The sequence below is a fragment of the Callorhinus ursinus genome, unplaced genomic scaffold (genome assembly GCF_003265705.2).
Source record: "Callorhinus ursinus isolate GAN/ISIS: 27379988/994484 unplaced genomic scaffold, GSC_fseal_2.0 scaffold21, whole genome shotgun sequence".
NCBI classification, from domain to species: domain Eukaryota; kingdom Metazoa; phylum Chordata; class Mammalia; order Carnivora; family Otariidae; genus Callorhinus; species Callorhinus ursinus.
In genome coordinates, this window is record NW_027397083.1 from 28,948,859 (window position 1) to 28,964,483 (window position 15,625).

Below are 15,625 nucleotides of genomic sequence, written 5' to 3' on the forward strand. Positions count from 1 at the left end.
AATGACTTCTTGTTCTGGGGGGGGGCGTTTCCGAGTTTGTGACCTAGCGTTCTCCGTGCTCCTGTGAAGAATTCTAGACAATCTTTATGAGTGTGCAAAGACGGATCTGGGGAGTATGGTTTCATTTCCCTCAGCCAGCCTAGGCCTAGGACTGATTTTAGTGAATTTTTGGAAACCCTCATGACTATAGGCTGATGAGGGCCAGGCTCAAGGCCCTAGTAGAAAAAAGCTCTCCTAAAAGCACCTCCTATTCTTAGCGCGATGCCATCTTAAGACGGCGTCTGAGGAGATAGCTTCCAAATTGCTTCCAGATGACTTACCTCTTTCTGAGGGCATGCTGAAGGGACCTGAGCCCCAAAGATGAAGAATTTAAGTAAAGGGTGGGCTTGGGAATGACCAACCTGAATGTGAGGAACGTACTTTTCGATGTACTTACCACAGCCTGGTCTACACATTTATTTGCAGGAATTTAAAACATTATTACTGAGCTCTGTAACTTCAGGATGGAGTACTGAAATAAAGATTGAATTAGGGACGCCTGGGTGGCTCACTTGGGTAAGTCTCATGACCCCGGCTCAAGTCATGATCTCAGGGTCCTGGGATCATAGTCCTGCGTATGGCTCCTTGCTCAGCAGGAAGCCTCCTTCTCCCTCTGCCTGCCACTCCCCCTGCTTGTGCGCACTCTCTCTCTCTGATAAATAAAATCTTTAAAAAAAAATAAAAATAAAGATTGAATTAAAGTAGTAATGAAAAGGAAAGGCCACATCTAGTTTTCTAAGGGTGGTTTTATTTTATACCAAGAATTTATAACCCACGGAAGGGGGCACAACCTCCTCAGTCATCTTTTGTTGAGTATTTGCATTTGAATCCTTTTCCAATTTCTGTTTCAAAGTCTATGGTTTGTTTTTAATGTAGTTCACCCTGCTTAAAACCCGACCATGGATTTCCATTACATTTAACCAGTTTTTTAAAATTAATTTTTTTATTAATCTCAGAAGTAGAATTTAGTGATCCATCAGTAAAGTAATTTTTACCACAACCTGAAAGACATTCATGATTTGGCCTCATTCTAGCCCTCCAATTTCATCTCAAGACACTCTCACCTCACTCCCCTCAAGCTTCTCAACGGCTTTTACTTGGCTCAGGACTTTTTGCTGTTCCCTATTTCTAGAAAGTTCTTCTCCAACCATTCTCAAAGTTGAATCCTTATTTTCAGTCTTGAGCATAAAGGGCACTTCCTCTAGCTTTGCTTGACCAATGTCAATTACCACCACCTCCCCACGTCTCTCCTTATTTCTCTTATGGCACTTTTCACAAACTATCAGCCCCAAGAAACAGGTTACCTATAGCAGACAGGAGCAACAGCCACTGTTGGTCCTGTACTATCACTTGCTTGTGTGCTGACTTCCACAGTAACTCTGGTACTTGCACCTCATTTACCACTCAGTTGAGAGGTCAGCACTGCTGGCAGAAGGAGATGTCATCTTAATAGTGACCAAACTCTTGATTTAGGTGAAAAAAAAGGCTCTTCATTCGTATCTACCCAAGGCGCAGGGCAGGCCCTTGAGATCCACTGCCTGAGTGGGCTCTCTGGGTGGCTACAATCCAAGCTAACTTAATCATTTTGCTTGATTGCAGCAATCTAAATACAGAAGGGCCAAGATTTGTACATTCCAACAACTGCCAAAGTATAGTAGAAACATAGTGAAGAATTCTGAAAGCATAGCTTTCAAGTCCTGATATTTTTACTTTGGCAACATGGGCTTTAGTGGAAAAGATGTTGATCCATCTACATGTATATATATGTATGGATATATATATACACACATATATATTCATCTCTATATATGTATGGATATATATATTATATGAGGATAACTATGTTCTGAACATTCCATTTGCTTCCCCCACTAACTGGCAACTTGTGTAAAATGGGACTAAGGCATACTAAATCCACTTCCCAAGGTTATTAAGACTAAAATGAGATCATATTACATTTAAAAGAATCAGGGCTTCTTGCAGAGCTGGCCTATTCTTTCCCTGGGGCAGGAAGATACAAGGTGATCCCGGAACACTTTTTGTGCCAAAAAGTGAGGAAGGTTTACAAGATTAAATCTAAAAAAATCATGAAAGATTACGTTAATAAATCTTTAAGCATTATTTTTCAGGCATGTTGGCATTGGCTAATTTATTGTATCAGATATGAAATTAATAAATGTAAATAAATTTTTTTAAAAAGACTTAAGTTGCCTCAAAGTTTACAAGAGGCTATGGCGTAAGTACAGGTTTCTATTTGGAGTAATTAAAAAGTTCGAAGATTAGATAGTGGTGAAGGTTGTATAACTATGCGTTCCACAGAATTAAACTTTAAAACGTGAATTTTATGTGTAAATTGTATCTTAAGGCTTTTTTTAAAAACCTGTAGAAAAGGAAATCCTATTATCCTACTTGTCAAGACTACATCATTTGCAGGGGTGCCTGGGTGGCTCAGTCAGTTAAGCCTCCAACTCTCGGTTTTGGCTCAGGTCATGATTGCATGGGTCCTAAGACAGAGCTCCACAGTTCGGACTCAGTCATGATCTCATGGGTCCTGAGTTCTAGCTGTGCGTCGGCTCCACACTCAGCCAGGAGTCCGCTTGAAGTTTCTCTCCCTCTGTTCCTCACCTCCCTCTCTCAAATAAATCTTAAAAAAGATTACGTAGTTCAGTCTTGCCCTTTTACAATTGCGACACACTTGGAAAAAAGCATAATTATTTCTCTTCACTAGCTCTCAGGAAGTAAACTGGTGAAAGATACCGGAGAAGTGATGGCAATAAAGTTGTCCTAGTTAACCTCTATTAATATTCAGGCCTGGGGGCTCCTGGGTGGCTGCTGTTAAGCATCTGCCTTTGGCTCAGGTCATGATCTCAGGGTCCTGGGATAGAGTCCAGCATCGAACCCTGCATCGGGCCCCGTTCCATGGGAAGCCTGCTCCCTCTCCCACTCCCCCTGCTTGTGTTCCCTCTCTCGCTGTGTCTCTGTCAAATAAATAAGATCTTTAAAAAATATATATTCAGGCCTGGATAAGGGTCACAGTTGTAGATATATTTTGAGGAAAATCTAAAGAAAATTTTTGAGTGGACAACTACCAGGGTTATTTGGTTTAAAATTGTTAAGTGCCATTGTTACTTGCCTCCAGAGAGCAAAGGTTCTTAAAATCTGTTTCCCAGGCAGCCTGGGTGGCTCGTCTGCCTTCAGCTCAGGTTCTGGGATTGAGTCCTGCATCGGGCTCCTTGCTCAGCAGGGAGCCTGCTTCTCCCTCCACCTGCAGCTCCCCCTGCTTGTGCTCTCCCTCCCTTTGACAAAATCTTTAAGTACCACTGCTTATGTTGTTGGCAAATGGTATTTTTACATTCATGTATATAGAATGTCATCTACAGAACTGCAGGGTGCCAATTATGATTAGCACTACTATCAAGTTTTTTGTTTTTGTTTTTAAAGATTTTATTTGAGGGCGCCTGGGTGGCTCAGTTGGTTAAACGACTGCCTTCGGCTCAGGTCATGATCCTGCAGTCCCGGGATCGAGTCCCACATCCGGCTCCCTGCTCGGCGGGGAATCTGCTTCTCCCTCTGACCCTCTTCCCTCTCGTGATCTCACTCATTCTCTCTCTCTCTCAAATAAATAAAATCTTTAAAAAAAAAAAAGATTTTGAGAGAGAGGGACATAGCGAGAGAAGGAACACAAGGAGGGGAAGTGGGAGAGGGAGAAGCAGGCTTCTCACCGAGCAGGGATCCCGATGCAGGGCTGGATCCCAGGACCCTGGGATCATTACCTGAGCTGAAGGCAGTCGCTTGACGACTGAGCGACCCAGGTGCCCCACTACTACCAAGTTTTATCTCATAATACCTTGGGGCTTAGTATATTAAAATTATAATGGAAATGGTACCTAAACAACCTAATCAATCTAGTCACACGCTTAATACATTAAGTCACATCAAAGTCTGATCATTAGTAATAATAACACCTTAAAAAAAAAATCATTGCAGGGATGCCTGGGTGGCTCCATCAGTTAAACGTCTGCCTTCGGCTCAGGTCATGATCCCAGGGTCCTGGGATCTAGCCCTGCAACGGGCTCCCTGCTCAGTGGGGAGCCTGTTTCTCCCCCTGCTTGTGCTCTTTCTGACAGATGAAAAACAAAATCTTAAAAAAAAATAAAATCATTGCAGTGTTGCCTAAGAATACTCTAATGGGTCCCAATAATGTAATAATAACAGCTTTACTTATCTTATTATAATAAATTGACAGTCACTGTTCAAAAGAGTCACCGTTCAAAATTTATTTGGTATTTTAGTTGGTATGACACTTAGTTGGCTGCATTGTCTTTTTACATTATATGGCCATGTACACTATATTCTGACATACATGGTACACAAAGTAAGATCCTTTAGGACAGTTATGCACAATACACTCAATACTGAATTTATACACTGGATCCCAGAACGTGACTGACTGGAAAAGATGGACTAGGCATGTCGGGTGTTGGGGAAAGGAACCCAAAGTGACAGAACACACAGTAAACACACATCTGGTGTGCAGAGCAACCTCAGTTCTGGCAGTGGAGCCTCTGAGACGGTGGGGCTAACTTACGTTAACCAATTTAGGGCTACAAAGACAGGTATCATCCAGTACCAGGATACAGCTGCAGGGTTTGGTGAACCATTCCTATTTGGAACTTTAGGAAACTGACTTTTTTCTTAGGCCATTTTAATATTACTTGAGTAACAGATCAGATAATAAGGACAATATACACAACCTCCAACTAAAATCCTGCTATAGTCTAGACAGTGAAGTGGTACATTAGAAAACTAAAACTGCAGCTCCTTTTGGATCCCCCAAAGTGTATCTGCACTCTTCTTCAAACGGGCCTCCTCCTCAGAAGTCAGAGTCACCTTCACAACATCTGAAATTCCATTCTGTCCCAAGATGCAAGGGACACTAAGGAAGACATCATCTTTAATTCCATAGAGACCCTGAAGACAAAATGAAAAGTATTTTATGTTTTGAGTATGCATTCTGGGGTCTCCCAAAGACTTTCATTCTTTACAATTATGAAGCTTATTTAATACAACTTGAGAAGCAGGAATTCCTTTCCACCATTTTCTGTTAGGATGTTATGAACAGCACAAGTCATCAAAATACCAGCAAAGACTTCTTTTTTTTTTTTTTCTAAAAGAAAATCTAAATTATTGCCATTATCCATATCACTGTCAAATTTTTATTGGTAACATCTTAGCAACTCTACCCTTTTTACCTCTGAAGAAAAAATTTTTCTTTTATGGTCTTCCACCCACCTCCACTTATTATCATAGGTTATCAAGTATCTATGTGGTGAACATAGTATTCTAGCAGACATTAATCCTAAAGCTCAATGATTTCTCTCCAAAAAAAGCAAGTTGTGAGTGCATTAATTTATGTCACTTAAATCAATGACGACTAACTTAACTGCTTTCACAGAAGAATCTTTTTTAAAAAAACAGGAAATAATGGCATCCAAATACAATGTATCACTACACAGACCTACCTTAATCATGGTGGAAATTGGATGCACCCGCCTAAGATTCTTCATTATACTTTCGGCCAGATCTGCCACAGACAGTCCAATGGCCCAGGAGGTGTAGCCTTTCAGTTTGATCACCTCATAGGCACTGTAGGGTAGGGAAGGACAGGAAAAGGTTAAGAGAAAACAAACAACAACATTGTTTCACCAAACACATGCTTTATAGCAAATAATGCCATAAAGTTACATTATATATCTAAGTAATGTTTGCCACGTATACCAAGATATTATGTATAGGGATGTTCACAACAGTATTGTTAGTAATTTCAAAACCCCTGGCAATAAGCCCAATGCTCTCCAACAGGGAGAATGGGTAAACTATGGTACATACAGTGAACACATTCAATAGTGGAATATTACAAAACTGTCAAAATAAGTAACTATATCTACATGCAACAAAATAAAGGATTCTTTAAAATGTAATACTGAATTTAATAAACTAACTCCAAAATTACACATAGTGTGACTCAAGATTATTTCAAGCAAGGGATGGGTGGTAGGACAGAAAGATGAGTGGGAGAAGGAGCTCAGAACTCATTAATATTCAAGGACCAGCAGACTCATGATTCTAACCTAAAAACACAACACTTGGTTGACAGCTATTGTCATTGTTTCTTGGGTTGGGTGGTGGGTTCACAGGTTTTTATTTTGTTTTGTTTAAGATTTTTTATTATTTCTTTGACAGAGAGAGATACAGTGAGAGAGGGAACACAAGCAGGGGGGGTGGGAGAGGGAGAAGCAGGCTTCCCGCCAAGCAGGGAGCCTGATGTGGGGCTCGATCCCAGGATCCCGGGATCACGACACAAGCCAAAGGCAGATAGATGCCTAACGACTGAGCCACCCAGGCGCCCCAGGTTCACATGTTTTTATAAGAGGGCCTTTTCTAAATCAATCATGATTCATTATTCATTTCTATAGATCTGAGGTCCACACATGATTTATAGTAAGTAAATAATGGGGCGCCTAGGTGGCTCAGCCAGTTAAGTGTCTGCCTTCGGCCCAGGCCATGATCCCAGGGTTCTGGGTTCAAATCCCTTATCTGGCTCCTTGCTCAACGGGAAGCCTGCTTCCTCTGCCTGCCACTCCCCCCTGCTTATGAGCTCGCTCGCCCTCTCTGATAAATAAAATCTTAAAAAAAATATATATATATGTATGTATATGTAAAGTAAATAATGCTACTAAGCTGAAAGCTTCCCTAAACAATTTCTAACAGTTTATATTTTCAGTAAAATTATGAATCTAGACATTGTTTGAAACTTTATAATCATCTGAATAAACAAGTTAGCTGTTTCTATTCATAAAGCCTGTAACAGGAAACTGAAATTTAAAAATTCTTGGGGCACCTGGATGGCTCAGTCCATATAGCATGTGACTCTTGATCTCAGGGTCGTGAGTTCAAGTCCCACATGGAGTGTAAAGATTACTTAAATAAAGAAAACTTTAATAAATAAAAATTCTTATTCCTAACTGAATGAACTGTATGTGCTATTGAAGACTAAATGTGAAATAAGACTGACAAGCACTAAAAGATTTATCATACTATAGAGAAATATAGCAAAAAAAGACTGTTGCATTAATGAATTTTAATATCTTTACTTCTGTTTGTAGTATGTTCTTTAACAAAACTTTAGAAAAAAGCTTGTTTATTATTAAGTAATCTCTACACCCAACGTGGGACTTGAACTCACAAGCCTGAGATCAAGAGTCACATGCTCCACCAACTGAGCCAGCCAGCCAGGCATCCCTAGAAAAATGTTTTCCAACAAGTACTCAAATGCTATTAAACTTTCAAAGAAAAATAATATGTTTTAATCTTCTGTACTGCCAAATTATGGGATCTATTACCTGTCAACCACCTGTTTGTGAACCTCTTTCCACTGTTCCTTATCTGCATCAGTGCCTAAGTCAGGGTGCAAATTCTTCAGAGAGACACCAGCAATGTTCACTCCACTCCATACAGGCACTAAAAGAAACAGTACAGAATACATTTATTTCCACACGCCATCCAGCAGACCGTAATAGCACTTGAACCAATCCTAACGGTTAACCTGCTTCAAGTGAACATACTCCTTGCTTGCTGACTTAAGACCCCTGATCTGTAACAGCACTAAGTCACTTTCTTTGAGATTTGCAGACCACTGGCCTTAGGAAATAAAGAACAAGAACTTTCCCAGGCCAGAGGCCAGCAAGTCTGTTTGAAACCGCCTCACCTTTCTGATTAGCCCAGCAATCTTTCAGCAAAATGTTTTCCTTTTAAGGTTGGACAAATAACTTTACTGACTTCCCTTTGAATATCTGTAGACCTTGCCCTCCTCTGCAGAAAGAACAGAGTACTCTTGCACAACTCCTTGGTACCAAAGAACCAGACCTTCTTGTACAATCCCCCTGGGCACCAAGGAATTAAAACTTCTTGCAAAACCTCCGAGCACTGAGAAAACTCTAACTGGCATCATTAAATCTGCATGTAATCAAGAATGTCACAGATCACTGGGTTCCCTCAACTGATGAAACCCCTTCAAAAATCTCTGGGCCAGGCAGAAACCTAAGTTGGGCTTTTAGACAAGAGTCTGCCTTCTCCCCCAGGCTGGCAGCCTCCTGAATAAAGCTCATATTCCTTTCCAGTCAAAACTCATCTCTTGAGTTCTGGCCTTTTGAGCAATGGGGAGCCGAACTTGGGTTTTGGTAACAAGACTAGTAATTTTGACCCATTTTTCTAATTCTCATTTCTTATCTGGGAGGATTATCTGCTTTTGATAGATGGTCAAGAATATCAACATCCTTACTCTTAAATTTTCATTGATTAATTAATATAAAACTAAGAATTTTCACCATATTCTAACCTGTTTTCAATCTATTGGGATGTTTAATCCATACATATTTGAAATATAAAGATAGTATGAGATCATAAGGGGAATATTCTTGGCATAAGTAACTAAGAATACTGCACAAATTATAACATCTTTCAACTGTGACAGAATTTTTCTATCTGCTTCATTTGGATTGGCTGACCTTTTCAGAGCCATACAGTTCAAGTATAGACAGCTGTGGTAACAAACGACTGAGGTCATCCTAAGAACTATCCTCTTATTTTAATACATCCATTGCTAGGAGTAAAAGAAATTTCATTCCCCATTTCCCATGCCATAAAAAAATGTTAATATAAAAGTTAAAACCTCAACAATTCTTAACATAATTATACCAAAAGATAAGATTTCTAGAAAGCATCCTACTCCAATGAATGGATTATCTGATTTCAGCTCTGATTTAATAATGAAACTGTTAATATTTTACACAATCTTTTTGAAAACAGAAAGAGAAAATAAGTTATGCTTACCACTGGAGTCTCCATGCTCCCCAAGGACCCACCCGTGACAGCTTAATGGGTGAACTCCCAGTCTTTCCCCCATTAGGTAACGGAACCGGGCTGAATCCAGATTGCAACCACTTCCAATAACACGGTTTTTGGGAAAGCCACTTATCTTCCAAGCCACATAGGTCAAGATATCCACTATGAAGAGAACATTTGGGCGAAGATACTAGGTAAATTATTAGATAATGTTCAGCTAGTCAAGATCCATGGCTCTATACGAATCTTGATAGTGATTATGACCAATCAATATTTGTTAAATTTTTAAACCTCTATGCATAATACAGCAAATTCGTTATGTATTCAAGAAGTGTAGCTTAATGAAAATAAACTGCATCAAGAACACCTTATTCATACCTTTATCCCTTATCTAAGATCTTCTTGGGCAAATAACTAATTTTTTCTTTTTTTTAAAAAATTTTATTTATTTGTCAGAGAGACAAAGCCAGAGAGGGAACACAAGCAGGGGGAGTAGGAGAGGAAGAAGCAGGCCTCCCACGGAGCAGGGAACCCGAAGCGGGACTCGATCCCAGGACCCTGGGATCATGACCTGAGCTGAAGGCAGACGCTTAACGACTGAGCAACCCAGCCGCCCCTAATTTTTAAGTTCTAACTACATTCAGGGGCACTGTATCCCCCTTATTATTTTAAACTTAAATATTTTAGCAAATCCATTCACAAGAGGAAAATGAAAAATATGAGAAATAAATATGTGTATACAGAATATGACATAATACCATCAGTTTTACTCGAGTTCATCTGTGCAATTAAAGGTCTCACCTGGATTGGAAACGACAAGCAACTTGCAGTTTGGGCTATATTTTACGATATTAGGAATGATGAACTTAAAAATGTTCACATTACGCTGGACCAAATTAAGACGGCTTTCTCCCTCTTGTTGACGTGCCCCAGCTGTGATAATAACCAGCTTGGAGTTTGCAGTCACATTATAATCTAGACAAAAAAAGGAACAAAAACCAGATTAAGGCCTTTAAGAGAACTCTATTACCTAGCCAGCAAAAATTTGCTCCATCAACTTTTTTTATGGACAGTTTTATCAGTTTTGTTACCTCCCCTATTTCCTTTCACACACAGGTAAATACAGATAAGTGCCTGTAATGCCACCCTCCCACCCCCAACTCCTCCTTTAGTTTTTGGCCACTTAACATGGAGGAAGAGTACATCGACACCTTTGTATTCTGGTTTTAGACTGGGACTTTATATAATGCCAGCTGGGAGGAGATGGAAAGAATCAAATGAGATATTATCCCCCAATTTTTTGCCACTTGAGCACATGCTCACAATCTTCCGTACTCCTATCTCTACTTTACTACTTCATTGTGATCATACCAGCCCAGAGACAGGCTGTTTTGTTTTGTTTTTTTAAGCAAAGGCAACTTTACATTTATCAAGCATGTCTTGCTTCTAGATACCCTATGGCACAGGATGGTTAACCCAGCCCAAAGGTAAGTGTTCAAAGATTTTCAAGCGTCCAAAAAATACACCACTTGTACACATATCCAGGTTTCCTGACTAGGGCTCTTTAAGTGTGAGAGGCCCAAGAATATCTGACCAGGCTCATTTACCCTATTCTCAACCTTGTGTTAGTGTGTGAAAGGAAGTAGAGGAAGTATATTAAATTTAAATATTAGAAACAATGTGGTTACATATGAACCTGAGGAGCTTTACTAATTACATTCTAACTCAGATGCTTTCCACATTATGGACACACTGGATTTCCATTTAAAACCATTTACGAGAAATTGAAACTTTGATATAAATAGGTTACCAAAGCAAAACTGTTCAAAAGGCTCTCTGATCCGTATAAAAAATAAATCTTTGAAGAGAGAATTTCAAGCCTGATAGAGAATTAAGTCTAGCATAGACCACAATATAAATTTGTTGAAATCAACCTTTGCCAGAGACAATTTTTGGTGTTCTAAGGAAAAGGCTGCCATGCTGGAGATCCATCATCTCTCCCTTGAGTTTGTCTTCCATGACATCAACAAGAGCAAGTTCATCTGCCAAGTCCTAAAAGATATAAAATTTTTAGTCACATGGAAAATTGCTACTTCCAAGTTTTAGAAAGGCATGCAAAATTTCTGTTATTGCTAGCACAGAAGAGTTCTGCTACTTTATTAGTATCCGGACATACCTCAGAGACAGGCCCCCATTTAAAAACTGACTCACAGATGACCCATGCATAGGAAGAAGTACTGATCTTCTCTCCTCACTAGAGTAACCTTTTCAGGAAGAACACTGGATTGGCAATGGATGGAATAATATCCAGTTACATAAAACTGCTCTATTTACGCTCTCAAATTCAGTTTTACACATTGATTTTAGGTCATTATTCACTACATAAGTGATTCTGACCAGTATTAATTCTTGGAAGTTAAAAAAGTGATATTCTGAATCATTCTTTGTATATCATCCATATACTAACCAACACTTAACAGTATTAAGATAGATTTGTGTATTGCAAAATAGTATTGGTGAAAAATATCCTTTCAGCTGAACCTGTCAATGTTGACAGGTGCATCTCAGACCAGAAGCACCAATAAGAGCTTTAATACATACACATGGGATGTGAACTGTTATAACCAATTATACTAGCTGAGCTACAGATCTACCTCCTGAGTTATCTATAATATAATAACCTGGCAGTTACTCTTACATACACCCGAGTTAGACAGCATCACAGGAAAAGACCACAGGTGATTCACAGATGTGAGAAAAACAGATGGCATCAATTTCTGATCCAGTGGGAAAGCAATAAGAATTGGTATAGGCATCCCCTCATTTTTACAAGTTTGCATTATGCCAATTCACTTTTACACAAGACCTAACATTAGTACCTGTTTTCACGAACTGAAAGAAATCCAAAGAGGATCTTTGCTTTTATGAAAAAAAGGCAAAAAGCAGAAATAGCATTCAGTGTTTGTTCTATAGTGAGCCCTCAGAGAAGTAGCATACATCCTAGGTACCACCAAGCTCCTTCCCCAGGGAACTCTACTCAGCATCTCAATATCAAGCTACCATAGCTTTGAACTGTGTGAGCATCTGTACTTTATTTTGTGCATCTGTTAGCAAGATGTGTCCTGAAGTATCAGAAAAGCCTAAGGTTATTTTTCTTGGGTCTGGGAATGCTCAAAAAATTTTCCATATAAATTAATGGTAGGGCGCCTGGGTGGCTCAGTCGTTAAGCGTCTGCCTTCGGCTCAGGTCATGATCCCAGGGTCCTGGGATCGAGTCCCACATTGGGCTCCCTGCTCAGCGGGAAGCCTGTTTCTCCCTCTCCCACTCCCCCTGCTTGTGTTCCTGCTCTCGCGGTCTCTCTCTGTCAAATAAATAAATAAAATCTTTAAAAAAAAAAAAAATTAATGGTAACTTGTCTCTTCACTTTATACCATTTTGGCTTTGGAAAAGCTTCATAGGAATGCCTTTAGGATAGTGGGGGAAACCTTTACACTATGTGGCCCCTTCTAAGAACACATATAAAGCAACATGTGTTGTTACCCAACCTCTACATAGCTCTTTTCTGCCTTCGGTTCCTAATTTCAGTCCTTTCCTGTTCAAAACCCAGAATTAATCATTTCACTCCCTTATTGGGAACTCCAAATCTAAATTTAAAATATTTTATCATAAGCTGCCTCAATTTTTTTTTTTACATAAACCAGGCTTGACTACTGTAAAATGTGTTCTTTATTCATTCACAAATTCTTTCTAACTAAATTTTAGCTCCATAATTGGTACCAAAATTACTATTCAAGGTGGGGATTTTTGTGGGATAGAGACTTCAGATTTCCCACATTTAGTGTGATTTTAATTTTACCAAATGTATGATCTTCAATTCAACAATTATTTTAAAATAACTTTTATTCGTATCCGGACATACCTCAAAGTAGAGACAGGCCCCCATTTGTAGGCAATTCATGCATATTAATATGGCACAGTGAATTTAAGAAACTGTGTCACCTGCCTAACAACTTTTTCTTTCTAGTTCAGATACCTTTTTGGTATGGCATCACATTTCTAAAGTCTGTTCCACAAAAAGTTCTTTGAGTGCGTGAACCTGAGTATTTTTTTATACAATGTGATAATGCAATTCTTGGAGGAGTGGGGGGATGCGTGGCTTCCAGAAAGATGGGCTCTCACTTACCTTCATTAAGATACTGATGGCACAAGCCATGCCAACAGCACCAACCCCAACAACTGTGATCTTATTCTGGGGGGTATGTTCTTCCTTAAGAAGATTCTGAATCAGCTGATCTTTGAGAGTTGCCATTTTGGACGTAGAACCAAAAGGAATCTATGGGGGGGAAAACACGCACAGTCACATCTTCTTTAAATTAATGGTACTGACCAAAAGTTGTTCCAAAAGAGCTTATTTTACTTCTGGGATGCTTGCCACTAAAAAGGGGGAAGGAAAAAAACTAAAGATGGCCAAAGGAATGCTGAAAGATCTAATGCCAGGGTCTGGTCTGCCTAGGATCTTGGTGTAAAGGATCTCACCTTGGCGTGGAAAAATAATACTGACGTTTGGGTGTAAGTATAGCTTCCGGACGACTCACTCATCTTGACTTATTAACCCCAAGCAGGGCCGACTTTCCTCACACAAAAATCACTGTGAGCTGCCTGCTCAGCTCTACTCCAGTCACCAGGGTTCCCGCCAAACCCTCAAACGGAGGAACGCGCAAAAAGCTGCTTTAACTGCCTCACGAAACGACCCAGTCGGCGTAGGACGCGCATAAAGCTCTGCTCATGCGCACTCACTCCTTCCTCCAGCCCCAGAAGGATGGGCGGAGATCAGAACAACAGCTCAGCAGGAGCTCCTGGGTTACCGCCCCTCCCCCACCTTGCCCTGCTCAGGGCTTGCGCGCATGCTCATTTCCAAGCAGTGGGAGGGGACAAGAGTAGAGTCAGGACGGCAGCTTTCCCGAGTTGGGCACTGGCGCCGACCGCGGCGGGCTGGGAAGCCCCGCCCATGAGCGGAAATGATTGGGAATTAGCGTGCTCTTAGGGTCACACGGAGCCAGCCCCGAGGCGGACTTTAGACCTAACTAGTGCCCCTGCTGGTTGCCTCCCTGGCCTCGCGCGCGGCCACAGCCAGACTTTAAATCGCCTCCTGTGGCTTCTACCGTGATCGATGTTGCAAAGGCGTGAGGCCCCGTAGGAGGAAGTTTTGTCAAGACAGGAAGTGCAAAAATAGCTGCAGAGGCCTGGAGCCCTAAAGTTTATAATAGATACTTGGTGGAATCCAACATTTCCAGAGCCGGGGAGGAGGCCCTCGCTCTGCTAATCCAACCCTGCACTGCATTCACCAGGAAGATTATCACAGGTTGCATCCCAAAGCGCCACGTCTAGTCTTGAGTTCCAAAAGGACAAAAATACCCAAGAGGACTTCCAGGCAGGCAGCCCAGAGTTACCAAGCTGGAATCGGGTCTCTCCTTACAAATCAATGCTATTTCTAGACCTGGCTTCACCAAAACCTAAGCCCTGGGATCCAGCGCTCCCTTCAATGTGGGGACACGGGTGAGGGAGGAGCCCTACAGAAAGAGGGTCTACTCCCCAACTCTGCCACCACTCTGTGACCTGAGTTGCACTAACCCTCTCCCAGCTTTAGGTTCCCCCATTTCTCAACGAGCGGATGGTACCGGATATCCTACTCTCAAAATACCATCTGCGATGCATGAGGGCTGAGACTCTTCCTGCTTCATCTCTGCATGCATCTTGCCTAGCGTAGCACCCGATACATCAACAGCAGCTTAGTAAGTGTAATTTGCGCCAAGAGCGCCCTATAATCAGACAGCAGCCCCTCTGTGGAGTCCACCTCTCGAGAATCCCAGGGTTAAAAAAGCGACCCGAGCAGCGCTCCCCGGCTTTCAGACCTCCTCCCTCTTCCCCCACCCCCGACTGCTGAGGCTTTTCGGAAACCGGACCTCGAGTACTGCGCCGTTCGCCTATTTTAAGCCCGGAGGTATGTCCCACCCTTCAAATCTGTCAGATCCTTGTTTTCTGCATCTACCTGGGCTTTCGACCACAGATAGCTGCGGCCACCTCGGTTCCCCAGCCCGACCAGAGGCCGCGGTGCCCTCTTAGAGCAAAAGCGGAGTGCGGCGGGTTCCCGAGCCCACGCATGGCGTGGGCCACCGCCCAGGGATGCAGACTCTGCCTCCACCCCGCCACCCCCACGCCCCGGACGCTGAGACCCCTTCGCGGGGAGCACGAGCTAGCAAATCCAGAGGTAGCTCGCTCTCCTGACCCTCCAGCTCAGCGCGCTTGGAGCCCGACCGTACCGGGAGTGCACGTCGGGCGGGCGGGCGTCAGCGGCGCGCGAGGTTGAATCCGGACTCGGCGGCAGCGGCTCCGACACTTGGAGCGGAGCGCGGGAGGGGCCTTAAATGGAACCGGGAGGCTGACGTCAGGGGGGAGCCGGGCGGACGTGCTGGAACCCACGTGTGGGTCGGGCTAGGGGCGGGCTCCGAGCCGGGCGGGGCAGTGGAGAAGCTTAGGCGGCGCGCGCAGCGCGACCGCGGACCGGCCGACAGACCCATGTGCGTCCGGAGATCTAAGGGGCTGCCAGAGCCACGCTAGCTACCTCTGGCCACAAAAGCCCAGGCCAGTAAAGCCGACCTTAGGAAGGGCTTAATCGGAATCT

The 15,625-nt window shown here is 42.2% G+C and overlaps 1 protein-coding gene across 2 annotated transcripts; it reads right to left on the reverse strand.

The window, feature by feature from the left end:
- Positions 1 to 4,301: 4,301 nt before the first annotated feature.
- LOC112829220 (L-lactate dehydrogenase A chain) lies at positions 4,302 to 15,382 on the reverse strand. 2 transcript variants are annotated; one of them, XM_025878683.2, is made up of 8 exons: positions 15,264 to 15,382; positions 13,127 to 13,276; positions 10,878 to 10,995; positions 9,745 to 9,918; positions 8,932 to 9,105; positions 7,443 to 7,560; positions 5,562 to 5,685; positions 4,302 to 5,010 (listed from the first exon to the last, which is right to left on the reverse strand). In XM_025878683.2, the coding sequence occupies exons 2-8, from the start codon at positions 13,250 to 13,252 to the stop codon at positions 4,846 to 4,848; spliced, it is 999 nt and encodes a 332-aa protein (XP_025734468.1). In that variant the 5' UTR covers positions 13,253 to 13,276; positions 15,264 to 15,382; the 3' UTR covers positions 4,302 to 4,845. The 2 variants fall into 2 exon arrangements, with proteins under 2 accessions (XP_025734468.1, XP_073760986.1); XM_073904885.1 differs by lacking the exon at positions 15,264 to 15,382 and adding an exon at positions 13,480 to 13,654.
- Between the last annotated feature and the right edge of the window lie 243 nt (positions 15,383 to 15,625).

Coding starts and splice junctions, on each gene's coding strand:
- LOC112829220 (XM_073904885.1), bottom strand. CDS start 13,542: ATGAGTGAGTCGTCCGGAAGCTATACTTACACCCAAACGTCAGTATTA. Junction 10,996..13,126: donor CCATCAGTATCTTAATGAAG/GTAAGTGAGAGC, acceptor TATATCTTTTAG/GACTTGGCAGATGAACTTGC. Junction 5,686..7,442: donor CACAAACAGGTGGTTGACAG/GTAATAGATCCC, acceptor CCTACCCTACAG/TGCCTATGAGGTGATCAAAC.